The sequence below is a fragment of the Ambystoma mexicanum genome, chromosome 4q, assembly GCF_040938575.1.
Source record: "Ambystoma mexicanum isolate Mex_15411 chromosome 4q, UKY_AmexF1_1, whole genome shotgun sequence".
Classification (NCBI taxonomy): domain Eukaryota; kingdom Metazoa; phylum Chordata; class Amphibia; order Caudata; family Ambystomatidae; genus Ambystoma; species Ambystoma mexicanum.
This window is the reverse complement of record NC_090928.1, coordinates 1,128,189,872-1,128,216,340: the sequence shown is the minus strand read 5'-3', so window position 1 is coordinate 1,128,216,340 and position 26,469 is coordinate 1,128,189,872. Positions and strand designations below refer to the sequence as shown.

General features: G+C 39.4%; 1 protein-coding gene across 1 annotated transcript in view; it reads left to right on the top strand.

Moving 5' to 3' along the window:
* The window catches only part of DNAH14 (dynein axonemal heavy chain 14), a 2,000,441-nt gene that overhangs the window by 770,151 nt on the left and 1,203,821 nt on the right, over positions 1-26,469 (top strand). The window contains exons 33-34 of the mRNA XM_069608705.1: positions 968-1,154; positions 24,829-24,908. Coding sequence (XP_069464806.1) covers positions 968-1,154; positions 24,829-24,908 — 267 coding nt within the window. The remainder of the gene's footprint in view (positions 1-967; positions 1,155-24,828; positions 24,909-26,469) is intronic.

Below are 26,469 nucleotides of genomic sequence, written 5' to 3'. Positions count from 1 at the left end.
GCAGAATCTGTTTACAGTAATCAAGTACCCTTGTTAAATTTAAACATTGATTAGGCTTCCTAACATTTGCCTTTTCTTGTTAATAATTTACTGAATTCCATGCAACACATTTTCCATTGTGAAATGAACACCTTTGTTTGTTTTTATTGAATATATATGAACCAGGCTTCATTTTAGCATGATGCACTGTAGAATGATGTATTAGTATGAACACTGGCTGCCTTTTCTTGTTAAAACACAAACCTTCAAATTACACACTCTGACTTCAAGCCTCAGGCCTTTGTTAGTTTCAGGGAATGCATTGCATATGACAAATTAATTATAAACTAAATAGCAGTTTCAAAGAGTCATTTTTGTACATGTTTGCAGACCAACCACTGTGTGTGTGTGTGTGTGTGCACGCAACATTACTTTAACCCATACAGGATTAAGGGATTAGCTGTAAATGTACATAAAGCTGTTCATATTGATGACGCTCCTGGCCTTTGTGCAGTTCTAGCAAAGGTCAGATTTAGTAAATGTGCATTTGTACATGCTTTCCAGTGAACAATGTAAGTGGAAAACAATCTTCTGCTGAAAATAACACAAGTCAAGGCTAGTATTCATGATCAGCAAGTAATCAAAGACCTTAGTCCATAAAGGCTTGGCAACATCCAGACCCAGCTATGCTGGCTAACGCTTGCCTTTTGTATATCAACAAGACCAGGAGGGATTGCAGGTGCACTAAAGAGAGCAGATTAAGGGGCATTTATGTGAAACCAGTGTGATTCCTGTGAATAAGGGTGTTTATCATTGCTGAAATAAATCGCACCTTTTAATCTTTTAAAACTCTTTTGTGAGAAAGTAATCTCAATAATGAATTCCTACTAGAAGTCCAATATCTAAAATGTGCACAATATATGTGTAAATCATATAAAATGTTAAACCTTTCAAGTATTTATCTGTACATAATATTTTTGTTTTTCAGCTATAAAGGGCGTGTAGACCTCCCAGATAACCTAAAGTCCTTGTTTCGTCCTGTGGCAATGATGGTACCAGACTATCAACTGATTGCTGAAATAATGCTTTTCTCAGAGGGTTTCAAATCTGCAAAATCCCTCTCCGGAAAGCTTGTCAACCTTTACCAGTTGGCTAGCAAGCAGCTTTCGCAGCAGGTACTGTATTCATATCTATATGATAATGGCAAGCGTCCTACTTCATTAAATCTGGAAAAACGAATTGATTTCTAATATTTTGTTTTGCAAACCTAAACTGGTTTATGGGGGGCTACAATGCCCTTCCCCCTATCATTAAACTATTCCCTCTTTTTTAACCCCTTTCTTGAACCCTAATTTCACCATAATCTAATCTTTACTTCCTTAGCATTTGTTCTTCATTCCAATAATCATTTAAAAAAAGAAACATTTCAAGTTTGCAACTGTTTTCATCAAAGAAGGAATTTGTCAATAAGGTTTTCAACCTTTCAGAATGTGCAGTATGATAGAATGTGTCCATCTTCCATTATCAAGAGTTAGATTAAGTGGTTTAAAATATTAATTATATTTTTAGATGAACAGCCCAAGACATAAGACCTTTGCCAGCCCCCCCGCCATATTATAATCTTGACTTTCACTCACTGCCCTGTAGGGTGAGAAATCTGAGAAACCAATCTGTGAATCCTTTTGGATTGAACTGTGAATCCTTTTGTTGAACTGTGAATGAACTTTTGTTAACGCAGGAAAAGCGACTTTAACGTGGAAGGCTAGGCGGGCCCCGATCCATGACTTGAACTGCTTTATTTTGAGAACTTGAGCCAAAGAGTGTCATCCAGTCTACTGGAACGGCCTTACTCCGTGCTGTCCAATGTGGAGAGGAGAGCTGACTCAGCGACTTTCATTCTTTGTATTTTCCACGGATTTTGTTTGCATACATATTTCCCATTACGCACCTTTTGTATAAAAGATAGGGCAGGCATTAGGTTTTGTAGTATAGGCCATTTTGATTTGACGGACTGACTAGGGCTGTGTTTTCTTTATTATTTGATGGTTATGGACTACTCCCATCTTAGCTATAGGGCATAGTAGGAGTTTTTCCAAACCCTGAGAGTTAAATAAAGGTTTTACAAATTGTACCTTTAGTGTGAGTGTCATACTTGTGGTACCATGCCTCCCTTACAGAACCAGGGAGGAGACTTCAGTTTTGCATCCATCGTTTTCTCTTTGTTACTCTAATTGATTTTCTCCCTCCCCTTCTTTAATACCCTGTCTCTTCTGTTATCACTTCCATATTTGCCCCAGAAGCAATTCGTTGGTATAGGGCAACTAATAAGTTACTAATACATAAATATTGTTATGAGACACATCATTCTGATGTCGCTTGATCAGTTGTGAAGAGGGGAGTTTAGGATCACCTTTTCTCTAAGTGAAAATAAAGCAAAGTAGTTCTTTCTTTGATAGCTTTTCTAAGTTATCAAATGACCAAACCGAGGACCCCACACCTTATCTCCAGCTCCTGAACGCATGAGCTGAAATGTGTGGTTCAAGCTTCTAGCAGAACAGAAGTATAACTTGGCTTGGAAGAAAGCCCTGGTTTGGCACAAACCTTTTGAATCTACTCTGGGTATTAAAGTCTGAGTATCACTAATATGTAATCTACAATATTGGGTACATTTAATGACAGTATCATAGTACCACGATAGGCACCATTTAATCTAATATAGCTTTGTGCGAAATTAGAAATAGGTCGTTCAATGCTTTAAAATCAAACAATACAATGGAAATGTATCCGACACTTGTTTTGTTCATATTCAAGAGTATTTTCAAGGCCTTTTCATTATTCCGGTACATATGCTTTTGGGCAAAATAATTCTTTGTTGCATTATGCTGTCACAAAACGGATGTCTAAGTCTAAACAATATCATGAAATATATACTGTAACATGATGCATTGTCCAGGGTCCACCTCCTTCAGTAGGGTAGTTCCAAAGCATAGCGTTTCACCTAGTCATATAAGTCCTTGTCCCCCCTAGAACTCTGTAAACCTGTAACACAGTGTAAAAAGGATGTGGTCAACAGAAGGTCCCAAACCTAGCTCTGATAATTCTAGTTCTTGGGCTAAAACAAATGTTACAAACCATAGCCAAGCAAAACAGTTAATGAATCCTCTTCTACAACTCCCTCTGACCCCACCCCTAGTCTAAACATAAAAAGAGAAGCTTCTCCTGGTCCTGGGTCTGGCTTTTCCAGGGCTGCTAACAGTCTGGACCCTCTGTGGTATTCCTGCTTTCACTTTGATACTTGAGACCGCTCCCAGGTCCCTTACTTTTCAACCTTTTAGTCAAAATCCCACTTCACCCTTTAATCCACACATGAGTGAGTTCTTAGCCTCTCCTGCTGAGTAAGTGGATTTATCTCCAACCACTGCAATTTCACCAAAGTTGCTTTGGAGCATTGCAATAAGCACAGTTATTCCATCCAGAACTCAGGGGATTCTGACGCAGATCTTTCAGTGACCTGGCTTCCAGCATTCACTTTGGGTTTTTCCAGGTTGCTAATCACCAGCATTCACTTGATTAGGTCTCACCACAACGTGAGGTTTCAGCTTTCTCCTGGACAGGCCTGCTAAGGGGCCTAGGGTTGGCTTTACCCCCATGTGTCAGGGCTCTGCTAGACAACCCCTTCTCCATCACAGTCACCACCTTCCTTCAAGTGGTGGTCTCCTGCAGGAAGCAGAGGAGAACATGTCCTGCTTTCTCTCCTTTACTGTGGCATCTACTCTGAATGCTGCTGTCATACTCAGTGGACCTTTCAAGCCACTTTTATGGGGATTATTAGTCTTTTAAATCCCCCTGCTAATTGGTACTGCTAGTTAGAGGTTTGTTTCTGGGTTTGGGGCTTTTTACAAAAAGATTTTCAAGCTCATTTAATTGAGCCTCGCTGCAGGTGTTAATTGTTGGGTTTCTCTCACTTGCGTAAACCCCAGCTTCGTATCCAGTATGTGATATGGCCACCACCTCGTTCCTCCGTGACGTGCTTGCTGGTTGATCGCATTACATGACTGCGGGAGAATGATATAAAACGTTACTCTGCTTCTGCTCCTAACAACCTGCATCCTGATCGCTCGATTCTCCTGCCTTGAAAGCTAAGGAAGATGGGAAATCTTGATCAGTTCAGTCATCAAACTCTCTCTTTGGGATGTTGAATGTGGGTCCTTTGGGTTTGAAGTTTGCTGATTTAAAGCATGATTTCTGAACACCTAATTTCAGAGGTTTACTTTTTGAGGTTTTTGAGAATGGGATTCCCCTGGCCCCTGATAACAGGCTTTTAGACATTTTAGATTGCCCTGAGAGTAGGGTTCTAAATGCCATTGTTGATGATTCTCAAACACCATTGGTGGCGGAGTAACCATACCTGGGTGGGGATGGTGAGCCTACGGGATCCCACTCCTTCACCCCCTAGGAGGCACATGAAGTAGCAGCGAGACCAACCCATGCCCCCGCGGCTCAACCTCTCTAATATTTTAACACGGGGCATTCACACGACTTATCATGAGTGCAAAATCTCCAGCATCCTGAAGGATGACTTCAGAAAGCAGCATTTATACACCAGGAAATGTCATTTTCTTCAACAAATAATCCTTAAAATAAGTAAGTAATTCCAAGTAACGTTACTTATATTTGCACTTTAGGGGGAAGCAACTTGCAATCCCATTGATTGAAATGCTGCCATGATTAGCCAGTATAACCCTGTGTTCCACTGTGGGCTGCCGGCGTCTCTCTCCACTCCTCCTTTATTTACCTCACCCGCACTCCCTGTGGTACCAACATTTTCCTCCCATGTGTTATTTCCCACTGCCCCATCCTCCCTTCAACCCCAAGCCCCAATTACATGTTACCATCTGCTTGATCCCTCACCGCTCGCTCTGACCTCCAGCGAAGACCACCAACAAAACAGAAAAGGGACATATGCCCTTTTCTATGTTGCATTGCAGCCATGTTTTACTTAAAGTGAATTTGTCTTGCTCTGTCAACGTACACCCTATTCCATTTAAAAAGTGTGTGCGTGTGTGTGTGTGAATATTACACAGCCACGGTAGTGGCTGTGTAGTTATGGTTAAGTTGCTGTTTCCATAGGAAGAGCCCTTTTTGGGTGGCTTATAACTTCGCTCTCCCTGGACGAATCCTCACCAAACTTTACAAAAAAAAGTATATGGGTCACTCTGAATTGTTTTGCAAAGTTTGGTGAGGTTTGGTCCAGGGGGGCAAAGTTATAGGGGGGTCCCAAAACTTATTTTTTTCCCATAGACTGAATGGGGGAAAAAACATTGCTCACGCCTACAGCCCAAACCACTGGATGGATTTTCACCAAATTTGGACCAGGAGCAGCGGCTTGGTCCCGAAAGCGTACTTTTGCAAATATGGTGAAAAGCCGTCCAGTAGTTTTTTAAAAAATGAACAAAAAGTAAGTCACAAAAAATGTGTGATATCTATGTTCGGTCCGCAGACACATTTCCTTGTTCGCTCCACAGACAGTGTCCTGATTGGCCAACAGGCTTGCGTCATGTCTGCGGACATGCAACGTGTTCGCTGATTGGACGGTGAAGAGCGTGAAGCACGTCAGATTTTTGGGAACGCCTGCCATCTTGGATTCGCGGACGTCCGCGGACAGTGCGGTGAAACTTGGTGGAATAAATACTATTTAGTAGAGTGTGTTGGTGTGTAAAAGTGTTTGGGGAGGGTGGGGGAGTAAGAGATGGGTTAAATGTTGTATTTATTTAGGTGGTAGACCCCTCTGTTGTGTTCGCTTTGTCCACGGACAACACAGATGTTCTGAAATGTTCTAAATAAATGAAATGGGGTGTTCTGAGGGCACTACGCCTGTATGTATTGTTCGCAAGCAAGCTAAGAACACTGGCGGTGTCCTCAAATGTTCGAAAATAAACTAAATGGGTCTGTTCTGAGGACGGTAAGCCTGTCCGTTTTGTTTGCAGGCAAGTTGAATCTGTTCTATGAACACATCATGTGTCCTCGGATGTTCGTCAATAAATAAAATGGGAGTGTCCTGAGGACGGTATGCCTGTCCGTTCTGTTCGCAAGCAAGTTCGAATTGTTCTAAGAACACATGTTCGCAAGCACGTTCAAAGTGTTCTTAGAACACATTATGTGTCCTGGGATGTTCGTAAATAACCGAAATGAGGGTGTCCTGAGGACGCTATGTCTGTCCGTACTGTTCTTAAGCAAGTTTAAACTGTGCTAAGAACACGCATCATGTCCGCGGTCATTAAAAGTGCCAATATGGCATAGTTAAAATGTTTGACTCTATGGGTGTGATATACTGTGGTGGTTGTGGGCAGGGCCTATAGTCTTGGGTGCATGGACAAGATCAAATTTATAGGCAGCAAAGCTATAAGTCACTATGGGTGTGATTTGCTGTGATGGTTGTACTTAATATAATATACTTACTGTTTGGTTTACTACCTGGAGTACATGTATTTCTTGTTTATTTCTGTGATAAAAGAAAAGATCATGTTAGTATTGGTATTTTGTAACAACTTATAACATTGAATAATCAACATTCTTTTTTTGACCCTCATATTTAGTAGATTACAAACCAGTGTACTGTGCAGTTTGCTCAGTTTCTGTGTTTGTTGCTAAAATCATTGGGTCTGTGGGAGAAAAAAAAATCCATGTTGGATTAAAAAAAAAAACTTTTTTTGTTATGCTACAGTCTATTTGTTTGTTTGTTTTCAGTATTCACTTGTTTATGTCTAATGCTTTATATATTGGCTTGTTGCAGATTTTTGGAGCAGTTAGATACCTGTTGACATATTCTAACAGTCTATTTTTTGTTATAATTAAGTGGTATTGATTTATCTGTTTGGATATTGTAAAATTTTGGGGAAGTTAGATACCAGTTGGCGTATTCTAACTGTCTATTTTTTGTTATAATATAGTGGTATTGATTTATCTGTTTGGTTATTGAAAATCTTGGGGTAGTTAGATACCAGTTGGCATATTCTAACTGTTTATCGTTTGATATCATTTAGTGGTATTCATTTATCTGTTTAGTTGTTGTAGAATCTTGGGGCAGTTATATAGCTGTTGGCATATTGTAACAGTTTATAGTTTTTTAATAGAAGTTTAGTTAATGTTTAAGTACAGTTTTGTTAATGCATTTTGGTTTTAAGAACATTAAATAAGCGTTTGTAAGATTTGCAGGTAATCTCTGCTTTAGAGTAATGGTACTATCATTACATTCGAACCATCCACATTTTTTTTATATATGCAGTATAGTGACCTGCTTTGGTTGTGGCTCCTGTGTGGTAGATTATACCTTTTGTTGTGAAGGTTTTTTTAGCAAGTGATACTTGACCATGTGTGAATCCAGTCAGCTTGCAGTTGTTGTTGGTACCATCTGCATTGTTATGTAGAAGCATTAGTATTACATATTTACTATGTGTTTGTATTAGTAAAGTGGAGCGATTATCCGAATTGCAGGTAGTACATAATCTACCATGGTTTGCATTTTGTACAAGTTGCTGAAATGGAACAGATTCACAATTAGGTATTGATATATACACAAAGCGCTCATTGGGTATTTGTTCTTGTGTCACATTGTTCAACAGAGTGCATGTATGTTTCTACATGTATGAAATCTAGAAGATTTCATTTATAGGTATGTTTTTGTTTTCCAGTACTTGTAGTAAGTACATTAGAAATTATTGTGGATCTTCCTGTGAGTTTATAGTGAATTTAACCATTCTAGCACAGTAGTCCAATTGTTGTCTTATTCCATAAACACTATACGTGTTGTCAGGATTGTTTGTTGCGTTTCTATGAAGTACTAACATTTGCAAACACAATTGGTCTGTACTGTGTAAGTAAATGTTGTCAACTGTTGGTGGTAATTGAAATAGAATATTCATTGCTACATTTGCGTAGCAATTTACACCAATTACCAGGGGCATTGCTAGGGGGGGGCTAAGGGGGCTATAGCCCCTGATCTTTTGGTTGTAGCCCTGGATAGAATCTCAGGAGCTACAGCCAAAAGACTAGCTAGCCTTCAGTCCCAACAGTTCTGACATCAGCTTAGCCCCGGGTCTTTTCCAGACCTAGCAACTCCCCTGCCAATTACATATGAAAGTTTAAATGGACCAGGTAGTTCTGTATCCGAGTGCTTTTTTTGGAGAATCTCTTCCTTCTTTGAAGAAGTACCTGTTTACTTTCCCTAAAAGGTTCTTTTTTGATTGTGGTACTTGATGAAGTTAGTTTCTTTTAATCTCTTTGGAGGATTTGCAGTGACATCCTGTTGCATTTCTGTTTGATTTAGTTTTCTTTTAGAACATTTTACTTTTTGTGGAATAGGATATGTTTTTCGATGGGGGGTATATAGTGAACGAAGTCTATTGTATTCCGAAATGCAAGGAATATCAGCGTTTATTTTACTTGCATCAAAGTTGATTAGAAATAGACCGTCAAGTGTACGTAAGCGAGATAGTGCTACGTAGCTCATGCCTACTTTAAAGACTGTGTTACCAATGTCTGTCAATGCTTTGTCTAGGGTAAGACCTTGTGATTTATGAATGGTTACTGCGTATGCAAGAGTTAAAGAAAATTGTTCTGTTCGTACATACATGTCTTTGAAGAGAAGGAATCGAGCTGTTGAGCATCCTATCCTTTTCACTTCTGAAAGTTTGTCAAAGAGAATATTGACAAACTGAATGTTGTCACGGGGGTATGTTTGAAAGCTAACAACTGTACCCAGTGCTCCATTAACTAGTCCTTGATCCACGTCAAGGTTATGTTTAAGCATTACTCTGCAATTTAAGGATAATTTTCATATTTTTTTCAATCCAGCTGTGTTGGAGATTGAAATTTCTAAACTATTTAGTCTCGTTGTGGCTTGTTCACACATGGGTAGTGTCATACCATGTCCTTTTTTTAACATTGTCTCATTGAATTTGAAACAGCTTGCAAGAGTTGTCATTAAGGCCATACAATTGACATTTTTGTGGGCTAATTGTTCCATAACATCCGTAGCACATGCATTATCACCATAAAGTGCATGAATGTGCCGGGTTTTCAATATTGCTTGTGCTTATTGAGATAATATACCAACTCTAATACTTTTTAAGATGTTGGCATAAGTTAGATCGGCAGATTGCCGCATGTTTTCTGTTAATTCTCTGTATTGGAAATGTTGCCAAAGGTTGACATTTCCAATGCTGCCAACAGTTTTACGGCAGAGTTTGTGTCCTAAGGTTTTAAAAATAGACTCACCTTTCACTGGTGTCAATTGAAGAAGATCTCTGAAAACAATAATGTGTTTTCCTCCAAAGAGCTCTTCGTAGTTTGTTTTGAGTACTTCTTGTAATCTGAGGTGAATCAAGGCCAACATAAGGTTGGAAACCATGCTCACTTCATCTATCCGTAGCATTTTCATTTATTTTAATACTCTGCGTAGTCCCATTGCAGCTTCTGTAGAAAGTTTGTAATAGTCTAATTTGTTTTGGTGTTCTACTGGCAGGAGTAGTAATCTGTGTAAAGTGACACCGCCTATGTTGTAGGCAGCTAAACCTGTGGGGGCATTGACAACAGCTGACAGTTTGTTGTTTGTCAATTGTTGAAGGAATTTACTGATGATTTTCATTAAGAATGTTTTGCCAGAACCAGCTTCACCACTGACGTACAGTAGTATAGGTTTGTAATTTTGGCAGGTGCATTCTTTGTTTTCCTGTTGTACACCGAGTGCAATTTCTTTTGTTACTTCTTCAAAAATGCTACGTTGCTCATCGTTTAGTTTTGATTGTAGTATAGTTAAGTCTTCTTTATCTTCATACTGACACATGGTGTTTTCTACTTCTGTCATAGCTAATTCTGCCTCATTTGTTATTAATGGATCTCCCAGTGGTTCTTGGCTTCCTGTTACAGAAGGTTGACTACTGTCAGGAGTGTCCTTATCTAGTTGGGCCTGGAGTTGTTCTTCGTGTTGCTGTTCATTGTGAAACATTGTTTTGTACTGTGTAAAGTTTACATCAGTTATAGTGCTTTCATTTGCTTTGAAAGCGTCTTCATAGGAGTCATAGTTATCTATTATTTCATCTTCTTTTCTCCATGGTTTAAAGAGTTGTTGCAGGGACATGTAATATAGTTCTTTATGTTGAGGAGTCTTTAATGACAATTTGATATGATTAATTAAATTTGGTTTCGTGAGTTTTTCTAAACTGCCATCACAATTTGTCACTCTGTATTTTTCTGTTTTTCATTGGGTTTTATATTATTTTTGCATGTGAAGTTTTGGGCTATGTGGTATAGACACATGGTTTCCAAAGTGGTACTTCTGTTTGGGTAGTATGTGTCCAGTAAATTGTTTTTTAAAATGTCTTGGCTGTTGGGATCATGTTTGGCTATTGTTTCTATATCTTTGTATGATTTTAGAACTCTTTTTATAGATTTAGCAGGGCCAAGACTTAGCCATACTATATTTTCAGATTTTCCATACAAAGCAGTACCAGTTAAACGATCTGCTGCTTCATAGGAGCCACATTCTCTATGGGAGAGCGTTTTTATGCCCAAGCTGTATAATTTCTGAGACGATGTTTTGTCTGATGACAGGTCATTCCAGAGGTCTTGGAGCTCTGTTCTTTCTGCTTTGGTTAAGTATGCTGTAACATATCGTGCAACTGCAGTGGAATTGTCTGCAATGTACTGCACATCTATGTTTGCATTCCATAAATCGGCAATGATTGCATTGTAATCATTGATATATTTTTCTTCTTCTGCTCTTTTTATGTAATATGTATTTTTAGGTGATTTACCTTTAACACTATGGCTAACTGAAGACATGAAGTTGGTCACTTGACCTGTTTTTGTAACTGGTCTAGGGAAACCAAAGCGGCATTTGGTGTAGTATTTCCCTTTATTTTTGTATTTGCGACGACAATATTTGCCACATTTGTGTCTTTGAAATTGTAAAATTTGTGCATGAAGATCACTATTTGTTGCTTCTGATGGAATTTCACAAGTGACATATTTTTCAATAAACTATAAAACAGTTGCGTCACTGTCTTGACCAAATTTAGGAGCATCTTTAATCCATAAAAGCATGTGGATTAGTGGTTCTCCTCTGGCTTGGTATTCTTTTCTCCAAAAGAAGTGTTGCACTTTTCCGAGGGGAGGAGCAGTTTTATTACAAATAAAGTGTAGCATAGCAATGAAGCAATGGAGAAAATATCTCGAAACCTTAACAGGATCTAGAGAACAAAGTTCTCCAGGTGTTAGTATATCTATGTTTGTTTTGTTTTTGTTTGATATGCGTAGGAAATCATGTAAATCTTCCCCTGCATATTCTGCACAACTAAATGTAACAAACCAAGTGGGTGGGCCAAGGTTTCTTATCATACAACGTACATCTCCATGATGTCGAAACCAGTACTCTTTAGTGCCATGCATATTTGCTAATAGATTTGTAATATTTGATTGTAAAACCTCATCTTTTTGTTGCACTTTATGTAATAATTGTGTATCTCGCATATTTTGAAAGTGGAATCCTAATTTTAATGTGTGTGCAACTTTGTAACATAAAGTTGCTAGTTCACTTTCAAAGAGTAGGTGGAATATGTATTCCACATTTTGTCTAAATCTGGGATCTTCAGAATACATCCGTAATGAGCAGTATTCTGATGCTGTTATTTGAATAGGTCAATTATCGTACCTTCCTCCTTTGCCAGTAGGGAAAAGTAGAGGAAAAGCAAGTGGTTTTTCCCATATGCTGATCGGTGATCCTTTTGTTTGATTCATTTGGTACGTTTCTAGTGCATCTTCTACGGTGTCATTAGAGTGCAGTGGGTGAATTGTATAATGGTCTAAAGTATTGGATATTGTAGCAGGATCTAGGAGCTCAAGTTGACCAGCTTCTTGTGTCTCTTGAATTATTTCAGTGGTATCCTTCAAGTTTTCTTCAATATTAATTTCTTTGTAGTATTCATTATTATTATTGTCTTTTAGATATTGCAAGGCTTGTCTAACTTTATGTAAATCTACCAGTTGTTGCCAATTTGTTTTGTTTTTTGTAGGTACACCATTTACTAAGATAATTAAAGATTGCTCCATTGGACCTTGCACTCCTAAAGTGTGCACATTTTCTTTTAGATCTAATGGTAAATACACTACTTTTCCTCGAATACCTTTCACTAATTCAGAGGGAGGTAATTTTGCTGTTTTTGGTTGAAGGCGTATTATTGTTTGAAATGGGTGCACTGTTTGGATTATGATGCTCTCATATAAATGCAGTTGTTGTAGGGGTTTTGGTAGTGGAAATCATTCCAAATTATTTGTGATAGCATGTGAAGGAGTTTGTAGTGCAGTAACTGCAAAGTATTAAGAGGTCCGTTATTTCCTATTTATTTTCTGCTACAAGATAGAGAGCCAATTCAAACCATTTAGAATCTTCATTGTCTTCTATTATGTATTTTAGGTGTACAGTTTTTGTGTTACTTTTATAAAAAGTTCTACCGCAACATACACAAACATGTTTTGGTATTCCAGCCGATGTACTTTTAAATTTCAGTATTTCTTTTTGTATGTGTGTAGTAGAAGGTTGCCATGCATAGAATTGTTGCTAATTTGCTTTAAAGCTATTTCATTCTGTAAGTGGCTTTCACTTCCAAAATATTTTTTCTGGATATAGTCGTTTTCTTCAAGTAGGTCTTTTGCTGTACCATGTAGAAGAATGTTATTTAAATTGGCTAGTGCTAAAGCAGGACTTTTAGCATAGTACAGTTTATAGACTAGATTTCTTATAGTTGAATGATGTGTTGATATCATTTTGATATAATGGAAGGTGGTTTTGCAAGTAGGTCCTGAAATGCAGGCGATGAATGTCCTTGTAGTCCTGTGTACTTGCGTGCTGGACAGGTATGCATATTTTGCAGCAGTTTAATTTTGATTTTGTCTTTGCCTTTCACATATTGATTGAGGAATTGGCGTAAAGACTTGAAAGATTCTTTGGGAATGTTAAACATTGACGTGCATGACCATTTGTATACTAGACGTTCTGATTCAGTTGAATGGCGAGGTAATTCTAAGTTTTCTGGGGATATTTTTGTAAGCAGTATTTCTTGTTCCATTATGGTATTATTAACTTTTTCATAACCTCATCCACTGCTATGTATGACAATTGTATTTTTCTGCCTTTGGTTGTATGCTTCTTCATTAAAGTATGGTTCTGTGCTCGTAGTGGGACTCCATTCACCTCCACAGATACTTAAGAAGTTATTTCTGTTGGCATTTCGTTTATTGAGAAGTCTTTTTTGTAATTTAGTCATTAATTTTGTTAGTGGTTTCATTGTGTTTAACACTAAAATGAATAACTTTCTTTTGAGAAGGATTGCACTGTCTATCAACGCTTCTAAGATTAATTTCCTACGATAGGTTTTAAGGGTTGAGCTTGATTTCTCTCCTGTTTTTATAAGATTTTGAAGGACTCTGTGACGGAACATTTTTGCTAAAATACTTTTTTTGGTATGCTTAGTTTGCACTATATCAAGACTTATAGGAGCAGTTTTATCTGTAGTGGTAGCTGATTTTTTGTTAATTGTTTTGTGGTTCGTTTTACATTTTGATAGAAGAGGCAAAGTTTCTGTACTTGAGGCTTGTTTTGTTTCGCTAAATTACTGTATTAGCTGTTTTGTTTTAACTTTTTTTTACAAATTCTGCTAGAGATGGATGCTTGTTTTGGACACTTGTATTTTCATTTGCTCTGCTTCTCCGTTGCTTTCTACAGACTTGATTTTTGGTAGGCATTCTTTAGGGACTTGTTGAAAAAATAAAGAAGGTATGGGTTGGGGTGTTCTTAATGTATGTGTGCTGTGTGCATGAGTGTGTGAGTAAGATGATAAAGATATATGTAATGATGTGAGATTGTGCATTGGGCAACAACTAGTTGGGATGGGTATTCTTGAATTTATGTGCTACTAAACTGGGGTTCAGATGATCGTAGAAAGTAAGCTGGTGGCGTGGAGAACTAGAATTAGTAAATCTAATGGTATACAATTAAAACAGTTGTTCTATAATATCAAAATTCTAGGGGTGGAGTTGGGTAATTTGTGTGTCGAAAAATAAGAAATTGTGTGTCATTCTGCCTGTAAATCTCTGTTTAAGAAATGGGGATTTGTAGACAGAAGGTGCACAATCTCTATTTTTAGGCACAGAAATAGCATGAATTAACCTTACAGTGTGTTTGAATAATAGTACAAATAATATGGTGGTATTCAACTTACTTTTTTTCTGAAATGAGCAGGTTTCTTCTTAGTTGTTCTTTGTACTTCAAATTCAGCTGCTTCTTTTCAGGAGAATGGTCTTCACTGCAATTGTAAAGGAAACAAATAAGTAATTTTGTTTGTATATAGCATTGTTTTTAATTTAGACATTGATTGTTTTAATTGACATTGACCCTCAGCGCCTTTCTCAAAATCATGAAAACTATCCTATTCACATAAGATGTGTCGCACCAGTTGAATACATATCATATGTTCTTAATGCATAAACTGTATTGTAATGACTAACTGTACCAACCAACATATCATTTGTATGCCTTGTGGAATTCATAATGTACCACTGAATACCACTATTTCTGTAACTAAGCTCTTGTGAGTAACAGCGCCTCAATGCCATGGGCTGCTTGCGCAGTATATAAGTATAAGTAAATAAATGTTTGTTTTTGTACAAGTATTGTGTTTGATTTTTGAACATATTGTGTGCGTGCAATTTTGTTTGAGTTTGTTATCTCTTCATATTGTACTTTAAATATGTTAGTTCAACATGCTTTGAAAATGTGTGTGTAAAAAGAAATTAAATAGCAGATAGGTTTGGAAGTGACAGTTGATTTTAGGAGATCGAAAAAAATGACAGTAAATTCATTTGATAGATTATACAAGCTAAAAGTCAGTTAATCTGTTTATATGAATCTATACAAATTGTACATTTACTATATAGAAAATATGCATACCTGTAGTTTGTGTTCATGCATATGGATATGCATGCAGCTGCAAGTAGAAATATTGGAGACTTGTACAGTATTTCTGGTAGAAGGTGCTTTCCAATGTATGACACTTGTACTCAGAGAGATTAACTTTACATTTAAAGTGCTGATCTCTGATGATGCAGTTAGATGTAGAGGTATTGGATGTGATTGGTGGATGTTCATGTGACTTCTTAGCTATATCCAATGAGGGAATGGCACAGAAGTGAAAAAGAAATAGTAGAAGGACTGTCCATGTTACGATATGTCCTCGGACATGGCAGTAGTCCGCGGACATCGGTGTTACATCCCGGGATTTTTGGGTTGGAGAGCCATGCAAATGAGAATGAGCAGAGAAAGGGATTGGTCAGTAAAGTTTAGTGGGTGTGTTGTGCCAGGAGAGAGTTTCTCAGATACTCTTTTTGCTTAGAGAAGAACAGATAGGTGTGTTTCAGAAAACAGATTGTTTGGATTTTGGGAGACTCGTGGATACATTGGTTGAAGGTGCATGCAGAAAGCTGTGGAGTAGCTGTAGATCTTCCACATGTGGAAGTGCGCTGGCAGGGAGTACGTGGAATGAAGTGGTTGGACTTGCTACCTCTCTGTGCTACTTTGAAGACAAGGCAACATCCACACATAATTGTAATTCATTGTGGAGGGAACAGTTTAGGACATGTGTCTGGAATTTCCTTGCAATTTGCAATGAAAGAAGGACTTGGGAAGGTCATGGACACGATTCCAAATTCTCAAGTAATTTTTTCACGGATTGCGCAGACACAAATGTGGCTTTGTTCTTCTTCATTTGGTCCACAAATGGAGAAAGCAAGGAGCAATGTCAATAAGGCTGTTTGTGCCTTTCTAAGAGATTTTGGCATGTCCTCTTTTCACAATGAAAATATTATGTTTCGTAGTACATACATTTTTCGCAGAGATGGAGTCCATCTTACTTATGCTGGCAATCAGATTTTTTTGAGAAATGTACAAAATGCATTGCTACCTTTTTTGGAATTACAGCATCCATTTTATAGTAGGTGTTGAGCATTTCAATTTTTTCAAACACGAACAAACACCACGAAAAGGCTCTTTTCAGAGCCACAACTTCCTCCCAGATAAAACTGCAATGCTTATTATAGGGTAACACCCCAACATTTTTAGATGTCCGCAGACTTCTAAAAAATGCACAGGGACCTGCTTCATTCATTTTCACTTCTATTTTTTATCTGAGAAAGGCGGCTCTGAAAAGAGCCTTTTTTTATTTTTGTTGTTTTATATTTTTTGTGTTTTTTTATACAAGACACACTAGGAGAGGAGGGGAAAGGAGGTTAAGGGGGGACAACAACCACGGGGATAAGAAATGGTGAGCTGAGAGAGGAAGATGTAGAGTGGGTTTTACTTGGGTAGTGAGCAGACCTTCTCGTGCTCTGAGATGATAGCCTCAAAAGCACTACGAAGTCTCTCCGCCCCCTGCACAGTACTGCTTTGCAGTACATACACACAACTGTGAACCTCGAAAGGTAAGGATCATCAGTATTGCGTATGGCCTGTGAGGCAGCTTGAGGAATATGCTGTCCCACAGGAGTGTTCCTTGTGGTGACAGGATCGGAAACTGAGGATGAAGTAGAGGAAGTCAAACTGCTACGCTCCTCGCAAGGTACAACCTTGCAAATGGCACCCGAGTGGAATGACTTTAGGTGTTGCTTCATGGTAGTTGTCCCAAAGCTGTATGAACCATGCCTCCCGCGACTGAGTACCATTTTGCACTCGTTGCAGGTGACTTGGTTCGCAAGCGCCTTAGGAACATTACCACGAATGGTAAATAACCGCCACACCCAAGACTCACGCCGAGTGCTGGTAGTAGGGACTTCCACTACCTGATTCTCATCATCGTCTTCATCCTCCTGTGCATCCTCACTCCTGTTCCCCTCTTCAGGCTCTTGGGGAGTTGGTGGTGGTGGAGGGGGTGGGGGTGGTGCCGAGGCAGATGCAGCACCAGGTGGCATGAGTGGAGCCATGGAAACTATCAGCTTGGCATTGAAAATCTGCAAATTGGCAGCAAAATTCGCTGTGCTCTGTAGGATAGCCAGAAATACAATGAGAATGAGCTCTAGGGCGTGGTCTTTTATAGGGGTGCTTGTGCGCGGTTTGCGGACATGCGCGCTGTCCTCGGACAGATCGAACAGAAAAAAGGGTTCAAAACGTCACAAAAAGTATGTAGAAACTCAGGATTACTATGTGGGACTTGTTCTTTGGTGAGTTTTTATTGGCAAATATTGTAGATTACTTGAAAATGTAGTTTTAAATTGTTCATGGACACGAACAGTGATTGCAATCAGAACATACGCTGATCGTGGGCGGGGTTACATGAACATGTTCGCGAAGGGAGCGGGTGTCCGCAGGACACCAAATGCACTGAAACTGTTTTGCGCTTGCACGTTGGTGTTCTACGGACACTGTTCAGGTCCTGAAGTGATTAAAAGTGTGTCACAAGTGAAACGAACAGTTACGGACAGGCGTTTGTTCTTAGAACAGTTTCAACTTGCCTGCGAACAATACGGACAGGCATAGCATCCTCAGGACACCCCCATTTTGTTTATTTACGAACATCCCGGGACACTTGATGTGCTCTTAGAACAGTTTCAACCTGCCGACGAACAAACGGACAGGCATAGCGTCCTCAGGACACTCCCATTTTGTTTCTTTACGAACATTTAAGAACACAGCCTGTGTTCTTAGAACAGTTTCTACTTGCCTGCGAAAAATACGGACAGGCATAGCGTCCTCAGGACACCCCCATTTTGTTTATTTACGAACATCCCAGGACACATAATGTGTTCTAAGAACACTTTCATCTTGCCAGCGAACAATACGGACAGCGTCCTCAGGACACCCCCATTTCATCCATTGACGAACATTTCAGGACACAGCTTGTGTTCTTAGAACAGTTTCAACTTGCCTGCAAACAATACGGACAGGCATAGCGTCCTCAGGACACCCCCATTTTGTTTCCTTACGAACATTTCAGGACACAGCTTGTGTTCTTAGAACAGTTTCAACTTGCCTGCGAACAATACGGACAGGCATAGCGTCCTCAGGACACCCCCATTTTGTTTATTTACGAACATTTCAGGACACCGCGTGTGTTCTTAGAACAGTTTCAACTTGCTAGCGAACAGTACGGACAGATATAATGTTCTTAGGACACCTCCATTTTCGTTTCTTCACAGACATTCTGGACAACCGCGCTGTCCGCGGACACCTCAACTGCTTTTTTAAAAAAAACAAGAAATGAATTAGGACACAATATAATAATTTTACTTTATTTTACATGTATGTTAAATTTATGACAGAGAAGGTGAGGCAGAAACTGAAACAAAAACAGGAGAATTGGGGGTTTCAATAGGATTTATATGAGGTGAAGAAGGGATGGAAGTCTCATCAAAACGTTTTGGTTCATGGAGAGGGTTTGGGGATAATTGACTGGGATATGGTGAGGGTGGACAGGTACATGTGGGACAATGGTATGTAGTTGTTTGTTTGAAGTGATCCTCCCCAACGTTTTTTAAATTATTAAAATTTGCCAAGAGTAGGTCAATTTTTTCTTCTATGTGCTGAAGAGTCTTATCCAATACTGCTTTTTCTTTAGTATTTTCAATTTTTGTATGGTCTGTGCAAAAAAAATATATATGTTAAATGTATATAGAATAATATTATTTAATTGGTTTATATAGTAAAGTGTCTACCATTAGATTCACTATCTTCTGACATTTCCCCGCGTGGGAAATGCTCCTCTAGCCACTCCAGAGTACTAGACATTTCTGTGAGAAAAAAAACATATCATTTTTTTTTGTTTCTAATACAGAAAGTTTACAAATATATGAGTAAAATGCAGTACACTTACTATTTCAGGTAATGTGTGTTCTGAGTGGTCTGTAGATCTGCTATTGCTCTTAGTTGTGGAGTTTCTGTGAGGTAATCATGTTGGAAGCCTATCTTTCTTCTTTTGGTGTATTCCATTTTAGACCATATTGTATTTAAATGAATGGTTAGTGTGTTATATATATATGGGTTACCATTCTTATTTATTACTACATATAATGTGTATGTGTGCTGGTTTGTGAATTTGTAAAATGTTCATATGTTATGATATGACAATTAAACATTGGGTAGTGGTGCTGAGTTTGCGGACATCAAATTCAGTAGAGGGGGTTCAGTATGTTCTATGTTACTTGTACATAAAGTCAGAGTTATTATTGTTAAGTTGTGCTACTAAAAGCCTATGAATTCAGTAAAAAAACTTTGTTAAAGGGATGTTATGGTTAAGTTGCGCTACTAAAAACCTATGAAATTCAGTGAAAAAACTATGTTAAAGGGACGTTATGGTTAAGTTGTGCTACTAAAAACCTATGAAATTCAGTGAAAAAACTTTCTTAAAGGGATGTTATGGTTCCAAGTAAAACCGAAACCCCCCTGAAATTCGCCAGTTATGGTAAACTAAGCAACCATAACTCACGCCACCACCGTTCACAGCTAAGACTAACACCCATGACATCAAAGATGACATCACAAATGCCATTGATGACATTACTGATGACATCACATGTCTGTCTCCCTCTTTTTCCCTTTGCTGACATATCTAGGCCACATGGTTTTCTTTAGTAACAGTCAGGAACTAAAAATTAAAAACATACTATATTTGTAGACTTATCATTCAAGTATGTTCTTACAGTAATTCCCTTAGGGTCATATCATATGAAACGTATACATATGGGAAGACACAAGCTTGAAAAACAGCAATCCTTTCTGTGCATGAAGATAATCAGTAGAGTTATCAGCACTTTCTGATAGTTCTGTTGTTTTTTTTATTACTGTATTTTCCCTGTATATGCTCATATTTGTGTGCATTGTACTCACACTACTTTCCTTAGGGTCCAGTCACATCATGTGATACATGTACATAGGGTAAATAGCAGTTTTGAAACAGAGCAATCATTTATTTGCATAAAGATAATCAGTTAGGTTATGAATTGTTTCTGCTACTAGTTCTGCTTTTTTGCTTACTTCACTTTCCCTGTATATACCCATATTTGTATGTGTTATTGTGTCTTTGTGTTTTGTCTATAATAATGCAATTATGTTATACGTGGGTTTTATAAGCTACTTATTACGTATTTCACAGTACACAAAACTCTAATAAGAAAACAGTTATTTCATTATTCAACATATCAACATTATGAATATTATACCTTCATCATGTATGCTGCACACAATGCCTATGTTTCTGCATGAGTACCTTAGTATACTGGATAGAACTTCATAATAGAATGCTATTTATATCAATGCATTGCTTAATGCACTAATTAGCTCTTGATATTTATTCCAATGATCTTTGACACTTTTTTCTCAAAATTATAATAAGAATCCCTTGTACAGACATTTCATGAAAAGTAAATGCACATGTGATGTCATCGGTGATGTCATCAATTAAATTTGTGATGTAATCTTTGATGTCGTGGGTGTTAGTCTTAGCAGTGCACAGTGGTGGCACGAGTTATGGTTGCTTAGCTTACCATAACTGGCTAATTTCAGGGGTTTTTCGGTTTTACTTGGAACCATAACGTCCCTTTAACAACACTTTTTCACTGAATTCCATAGGTTTTTAGTAGCGCAACTTAACCATAACATTCCTTTAACAAAGTGTTTTTACTGAATAAATATATATATATATTTATTCAGTAAAAAACACTGTGTATATGTATTTATATATATATATCGTTTAATTGACTTTTCCTGATGAGTCCCAATCTGAGACCTGATCAATGGCATTGATGTCAGTAATATGCCCCTGAGGGACACTGAGCCTCTGCAGGTCAAGGTACCCCACATACCCTCCTTTGTGATTTCTCACAAAACACAATGTGAGTATCCTACTGGTTGATGGCAGATTACCATATGTAGTCTGGTTACAGATTGTCCCCTCTGACGGCTAATTCTAGAAAGCTTCCTGTAGAAATCCAGTACAGCATGCTAAGGCCAGGCGTGGTCACTTACATAGGGTGAATGTGAATCAAATGGTGACATGCAGGGTGCTTTCCTAGCTAGCAGGACCTGGCTGGTCTTGTGTAGGCAGGTAAATCAGCCCTTCATAGACAAAGTAAATGAGGGAGATGTAGCTTTACTTGGGTATTCTGAGTGCTGCAGCTGCGTCAACGCAGAATTGCCTGGACAGTGATAGTGTGAAAGATGCATGGGTGTTTGACTAGAAATAAAATACAGAACCCAAGTACAGGCAGGTAACAATGGAAGGCAGCAGCTCCCAGTGAGAGAGAGGCCGCTGTTTGAAGGAAGACATCCCTAGAATTGAATGATGAGTTTCCCCTTCAGCTCCCAATCTCCAACAGAGTAAGAGCGTTTGCACTGTTACATTGTTCAATGCTGGAGCAAGTCCCTGAAGTACAAACAGGATGCCTTGACCGGGGAAGGAAGGACTGTGCCAAACCTTTGCCAAATGTGTCCATCTATTCTAGACCATTTCTGACAATAAAGCTTGCCAGTGTCTGCACATACCTAACCTCTGAGCCAGACAAGGCCTCCACAGCAGTTCCTTTTCCCCTTGACATAGTGATTACCTGCTCTACTGAATCCCTGACTGTGTAACCCTACCACGTAACTCAAGCCACTGAGGCAAGGGCACCAGAGCACCAGTAACCAGACAGAACCAGGTAGGCTAATAGATCTGGAATTACTAGATTGAGGAATATAAACTTGCGAAAGACTATTTACAAACAACGTTGATACCTGGGAAAGGTTTGTCTGCTCACCTGTTGTCATTGCTTGAGCATTGTCGCACCGTGCACCAACGGTATAGTTGTTCTAAAAGATAATCCATAGGCTCCTTATCTATGAAGTCTCCATCCTACAGGATGGGATCTTGTGGTAAATGTTGTATTGTGTTTTCATGGTGCCAAGGTGGTGCCCGCTAAACCTGCAGTGTTGCATGTGCGCAACCCCACAACCCCCACCCAAAGTGACAGTGCCCAAGCTACAGGTGCTGCTGCCCTACTCCAAGCCCAACACTTCCTTTTCTGTTTCTGACACCCTACGCTGTGGTACTTCAGAGCATGCTCTGAATCGCTGACTCCAGCGATCACATACGTTTAAACATGTTTCCAATTCTTTTATAAAATTAACAAGGAGCCCTTTGACTTTAAAGCCTGCTGCATATTCTCCAGGGCGTGCGCTGAGAAGTCTGTTGAGACGTAAACTGAATGGCAAGGCTCTACATGGAGTGCAGACTCTTTGTGGAGACAACCAAGGGGATACGCTTGTCGCTGTAAGGGAGCAGGGGCACCATGGAACTGGAGGTGGTGCACACCAAGCCCTGGTCGGTAGTGACACCAACCGTAGTCCTTTTTCGGGTTCCCAATATTATTACTTCACTGTCTGCAAATAGAAGTAATGGTTTGCAGGCAGGCTTTCCTCTCGAAGATAGGGTGGGCATATTCCATGCTAGCCTACCATTGTTGAGCTTAACCGCATGGCTCCTTCATTTTTTGCAGTATGGAAATCTGAATCTTTCTTCGATTGTATGAACACTGTTCTTGAGGCCAAGGGTGTCTCTACAAGAGCATCCCATGCTTTCAGGTTGAAGAGCATGTAGTGTCAGGAGAGAAACATTGCTCCCTATTCTTGCTGGGAAGACACAGTATAACTTTTTCTTCTGCACCTAACCATGTCAAGTGTGCCGTACTAGTAATAGAGTCCATCTATTGGTAATTACAGCTTAATCAGATCCCCTTCTTTTTTGTTTTAGCAATCAAACATTTCTTGAAGGGCCTTAAGATTTTCCTGCCAGGAGCAAGTACTTCTGCCATCCTACCCGCTCCTAGGAATTGAATGTGCTTAATGGGTCCACACTCTGGAAAGTAGAATGTCTAGTCACACTTATTTACCCTAAGAAAATAAGTACATTCTGTTCTTACAAGCTCAATGTTTGATTTTATGACGCTCATGTTGATCTTAAACTGAATAGTTCATTTTTGCTTCCTAATCTGCTCTTGGATTTTCATGTGAATCAGTCCATTTTTCTTTCTACCTTCTTACCTAATCCTTTCCATCCTGCTAAACAGCATCTCCATACGCTAGACTTCAAAAGAGCTTTCAAGTTCTACTTACACAGGACAAAAGAAATGATAATGACCAAAAGGGTAATGGTTAACTTTGCCCCAACCAACAAAGGACTCACAGATTTGAAAAATAATTTTGCAAGATGTATTGTTTCATGCATAATCCTCTATTTCTTTTTATTTCTTTTTAAAATCCAACAGTATAAGAGGATGGCCCTTCTGGGCCCTTTAATGGCATATCATATGTCTGCTTAAGCTTCTACAGATGCTCTCTTTAGGGTTTTTTTGATTGGAAACACATGCATAGCACTGGCAAGGAGGCGTAGTCATGCATTAAAATGAAAGTATTGATCAGACTCCAGAGGCTCGTCTAAAGCGGGTAAAACCTCTCTGCACACTTTCCTAGGTTAGCCCTAAAGAGTCACTGGGTACCATTTCTTTTGATGCTGCCTCAGTTTCCTCCCCATTTTGGAGGAATAGTGTTTCAGAGTATGTGAGCAGTAATGTCATTGAGCATCCCATGCTCGCTATCACCCCATGAAGGTTTGGATGGTCATTCTATGCATGTGTTTCTGATTATTAATGAGGATTCCATAATGAAGGAAAAGTTACTCGTATTCGTAGTTCTACTTCATTGAGAACATCATTACACCATAGCCAACCCCCATCCTCTCTTTCTTGTCAAATTATGAGGGGGTTATTAATTGGAAAAGTGATCCATCTCGCCATCGCTGCAAAATTAAACTGAATGCTATCTGACATTGCAGTGATATTTCAGACCAGGCCTTTCTTTCTACCAGGCCCAATAAACAGTAGTACAGTACCATTTAGCTTGGTGAATCTAACGCATGTTTTGTAAACATTTAAAAAATGTCAAACAACATATATAAAGAAGGTTGGCATTATTTCACCCAAATCATGAGAATCCTTAACATTACATCATAAACACCCTTTGACTTCGATGGCAGGTCTTTTGTAAGTTTTATTTTTGAGCAACCTTTATTGAGTTTACCAAATGTTAATAATCTGACTTCATGCACATTAAGTGTTAGTAAAATTAGCAAAATCTCACACCTACTTATAGAAAAATTATCAGTATACAGACTCGTACAGAGTGCATTGAAAGCATTTTACAGTGTTTAGAGGCCAAAGCATATGGGGTAGTGATTACTACCCACAATGATGCCCTTATTTAAGGGCATTGTGAACTCGCTGGTGGTTCAATCTTGCAGGCAGTAAGGACATAGCTATAGCTGGGGAGCCATACTTGAAAAATTCCCATTATTGCCAGTGTAACCCTTCCATTGCTGTTGGCCTCCATCGGTAGTGGTAGAAGCGCTCTACAAAACATTCCGGATGATACACTCATTTTGTTTCTGAAAAGCCCCTATGACGCCAGACAAAAACCTCCTAGTTGCCAATAGCCCGGAGGATCTCCTGGACTAACTGTATGGCCTTTGATCAGACGAGTCAATTCTGTCCATTCACCTACAGTACAGTTGGCAAAGAGTTTCTGTGGTGTTCTATGTGTTGACCGATGTTTAAAAAGCCAGATTGCCATTATAACACTCATAGCTGAGGAAGCTTCAGAGATTGTCTGTTTATGAATGATACGATGTTACAGGTATGTGACGCTGTGTTCTCTATTTGTTGTGAGTACTATTTCCATGTCAATGACTGAATAATGGGAATTTTTTTTATATCTTGTAGGATCATTACGATTTTGGTATGAGAGCTATTAAGACTGTGCTCATAATGGCTGGACAAAAGAAACACGAGTCTGCATCAAAGTAAGTAGAGTTTCATTGAGACATCGAATATAATCCTATCTCCTATTCTTGGTGTCTGAGTAAGTGAATGAGTAAGCATATGTAATTTGGAGATGCACATTAAGATCTATATGGCAACTATACAAGATAGGTAAAGCTGGAAGATCTTGAAAATAAAATTACATTTTGTTATATCTGGTATCAAACGTGGGCAGTGCTTTAAATGGGCAAAGCAATGTAATAAATGGGTAAAGATAGCACAAACAATAAATTGGCATGGGAGCTGCATGTCATGATCTCTGCTTCCAAAAGGTCAGGGTTTTCCCAACTCCCTTGGAAGCAGATCCATAACCCAGGTTCCGAGTGCCAACCAGTCCCAATTGGGACCTTTTGGACCCAGTCCTGGCGCCAGTGGCACCAGGCTCATAAATATGCCCAGTCCCAGCGCTGGAAGCGCCGGGCTCATAATGCTTGGGTGGACTTACCTGCAGCAGACCATGCTGCTTACTTGCCTGCCAGTTGAGTCTCTGATCCTCTTCTGTTTGGAACTACTTTTCCTGTTGGGTGGGGCAGGAGCCACTCCCTAGATTCAGAACACTGGAACTCTTCTGGAAAGCAGGAACTCTTTTCTTACCTAGGCGTGGCTGTGGAAGGAGACACCTAAGCACTACAGGAGGCTATTTAAACCACACCTGATGGATGAATCTTGCTTTGCGTTATTCTGCATTCTCAGCAGCAGAACGCTCATCGTGTCTTCTGCATCTGATCCTGGGCCTAAGGAAAAAGGCTTACCATTCTGAATCCAGTCTTCAGCAACACCTGTAAAGACAAGAAAGAACAGGTTAGCATTACGGTCTTCAGTGACAGCTCTTCACTTACCTGGTCTATCGGCTGTCACCAACGCCTCGCGCTGCATTCCGGCATCTGAAAGACAAAGGCTTACCTACTCTTCGTGCGCTCCGGAGGTCTTCACACTGCATTCCGGCATCTGAAAGACAAAAGCTTACCAACTCTTCGCACGCTCCGGAGGCCTTCGGCGCTGCATCCCGCATCTGAAAGACAAAACAAGGTGCGTTTAAAGACATTGGGGAACTTTAATACTCACGTGCCATTACTCCTTTCCACATCTAACCCAGTGGGTATTCCGGCACCCTGCAGCCGCCCCGAACTTGTACCTGCAAAATAAAAAGACAGTTAGAGCGCATCGTGAAGCAGGCAACAAGCGCTTACTTACGTGCTTCCAGGCGCTTTTATTCATCACACAGGCTCCATCTTCAACTCACTTCAGCCCGCCATCCGCCATCGCCGGAACCCTGCAAAATAAGAGACATCATTACTAAAGACTTTAAAGACATTAGAATTACTCGAAACTTACCGTTCGTGCAGTAAACGACGGACAGCAGTCCTCTGAAGTCAAGAGGCCTGCTCCCCTTATCCAGTGAAGAAACTGGTTACAGCACCCTGCCTCGAGGCAGATGGAGAGCATGGCGTTCACTTACCTAAGGTGAGAGCGTTAACCTTTGGGGTTCTACAGGAGAAGAGAAAGGGAAGAAGAGAGAGACATTCAATAACCCAGTTCATT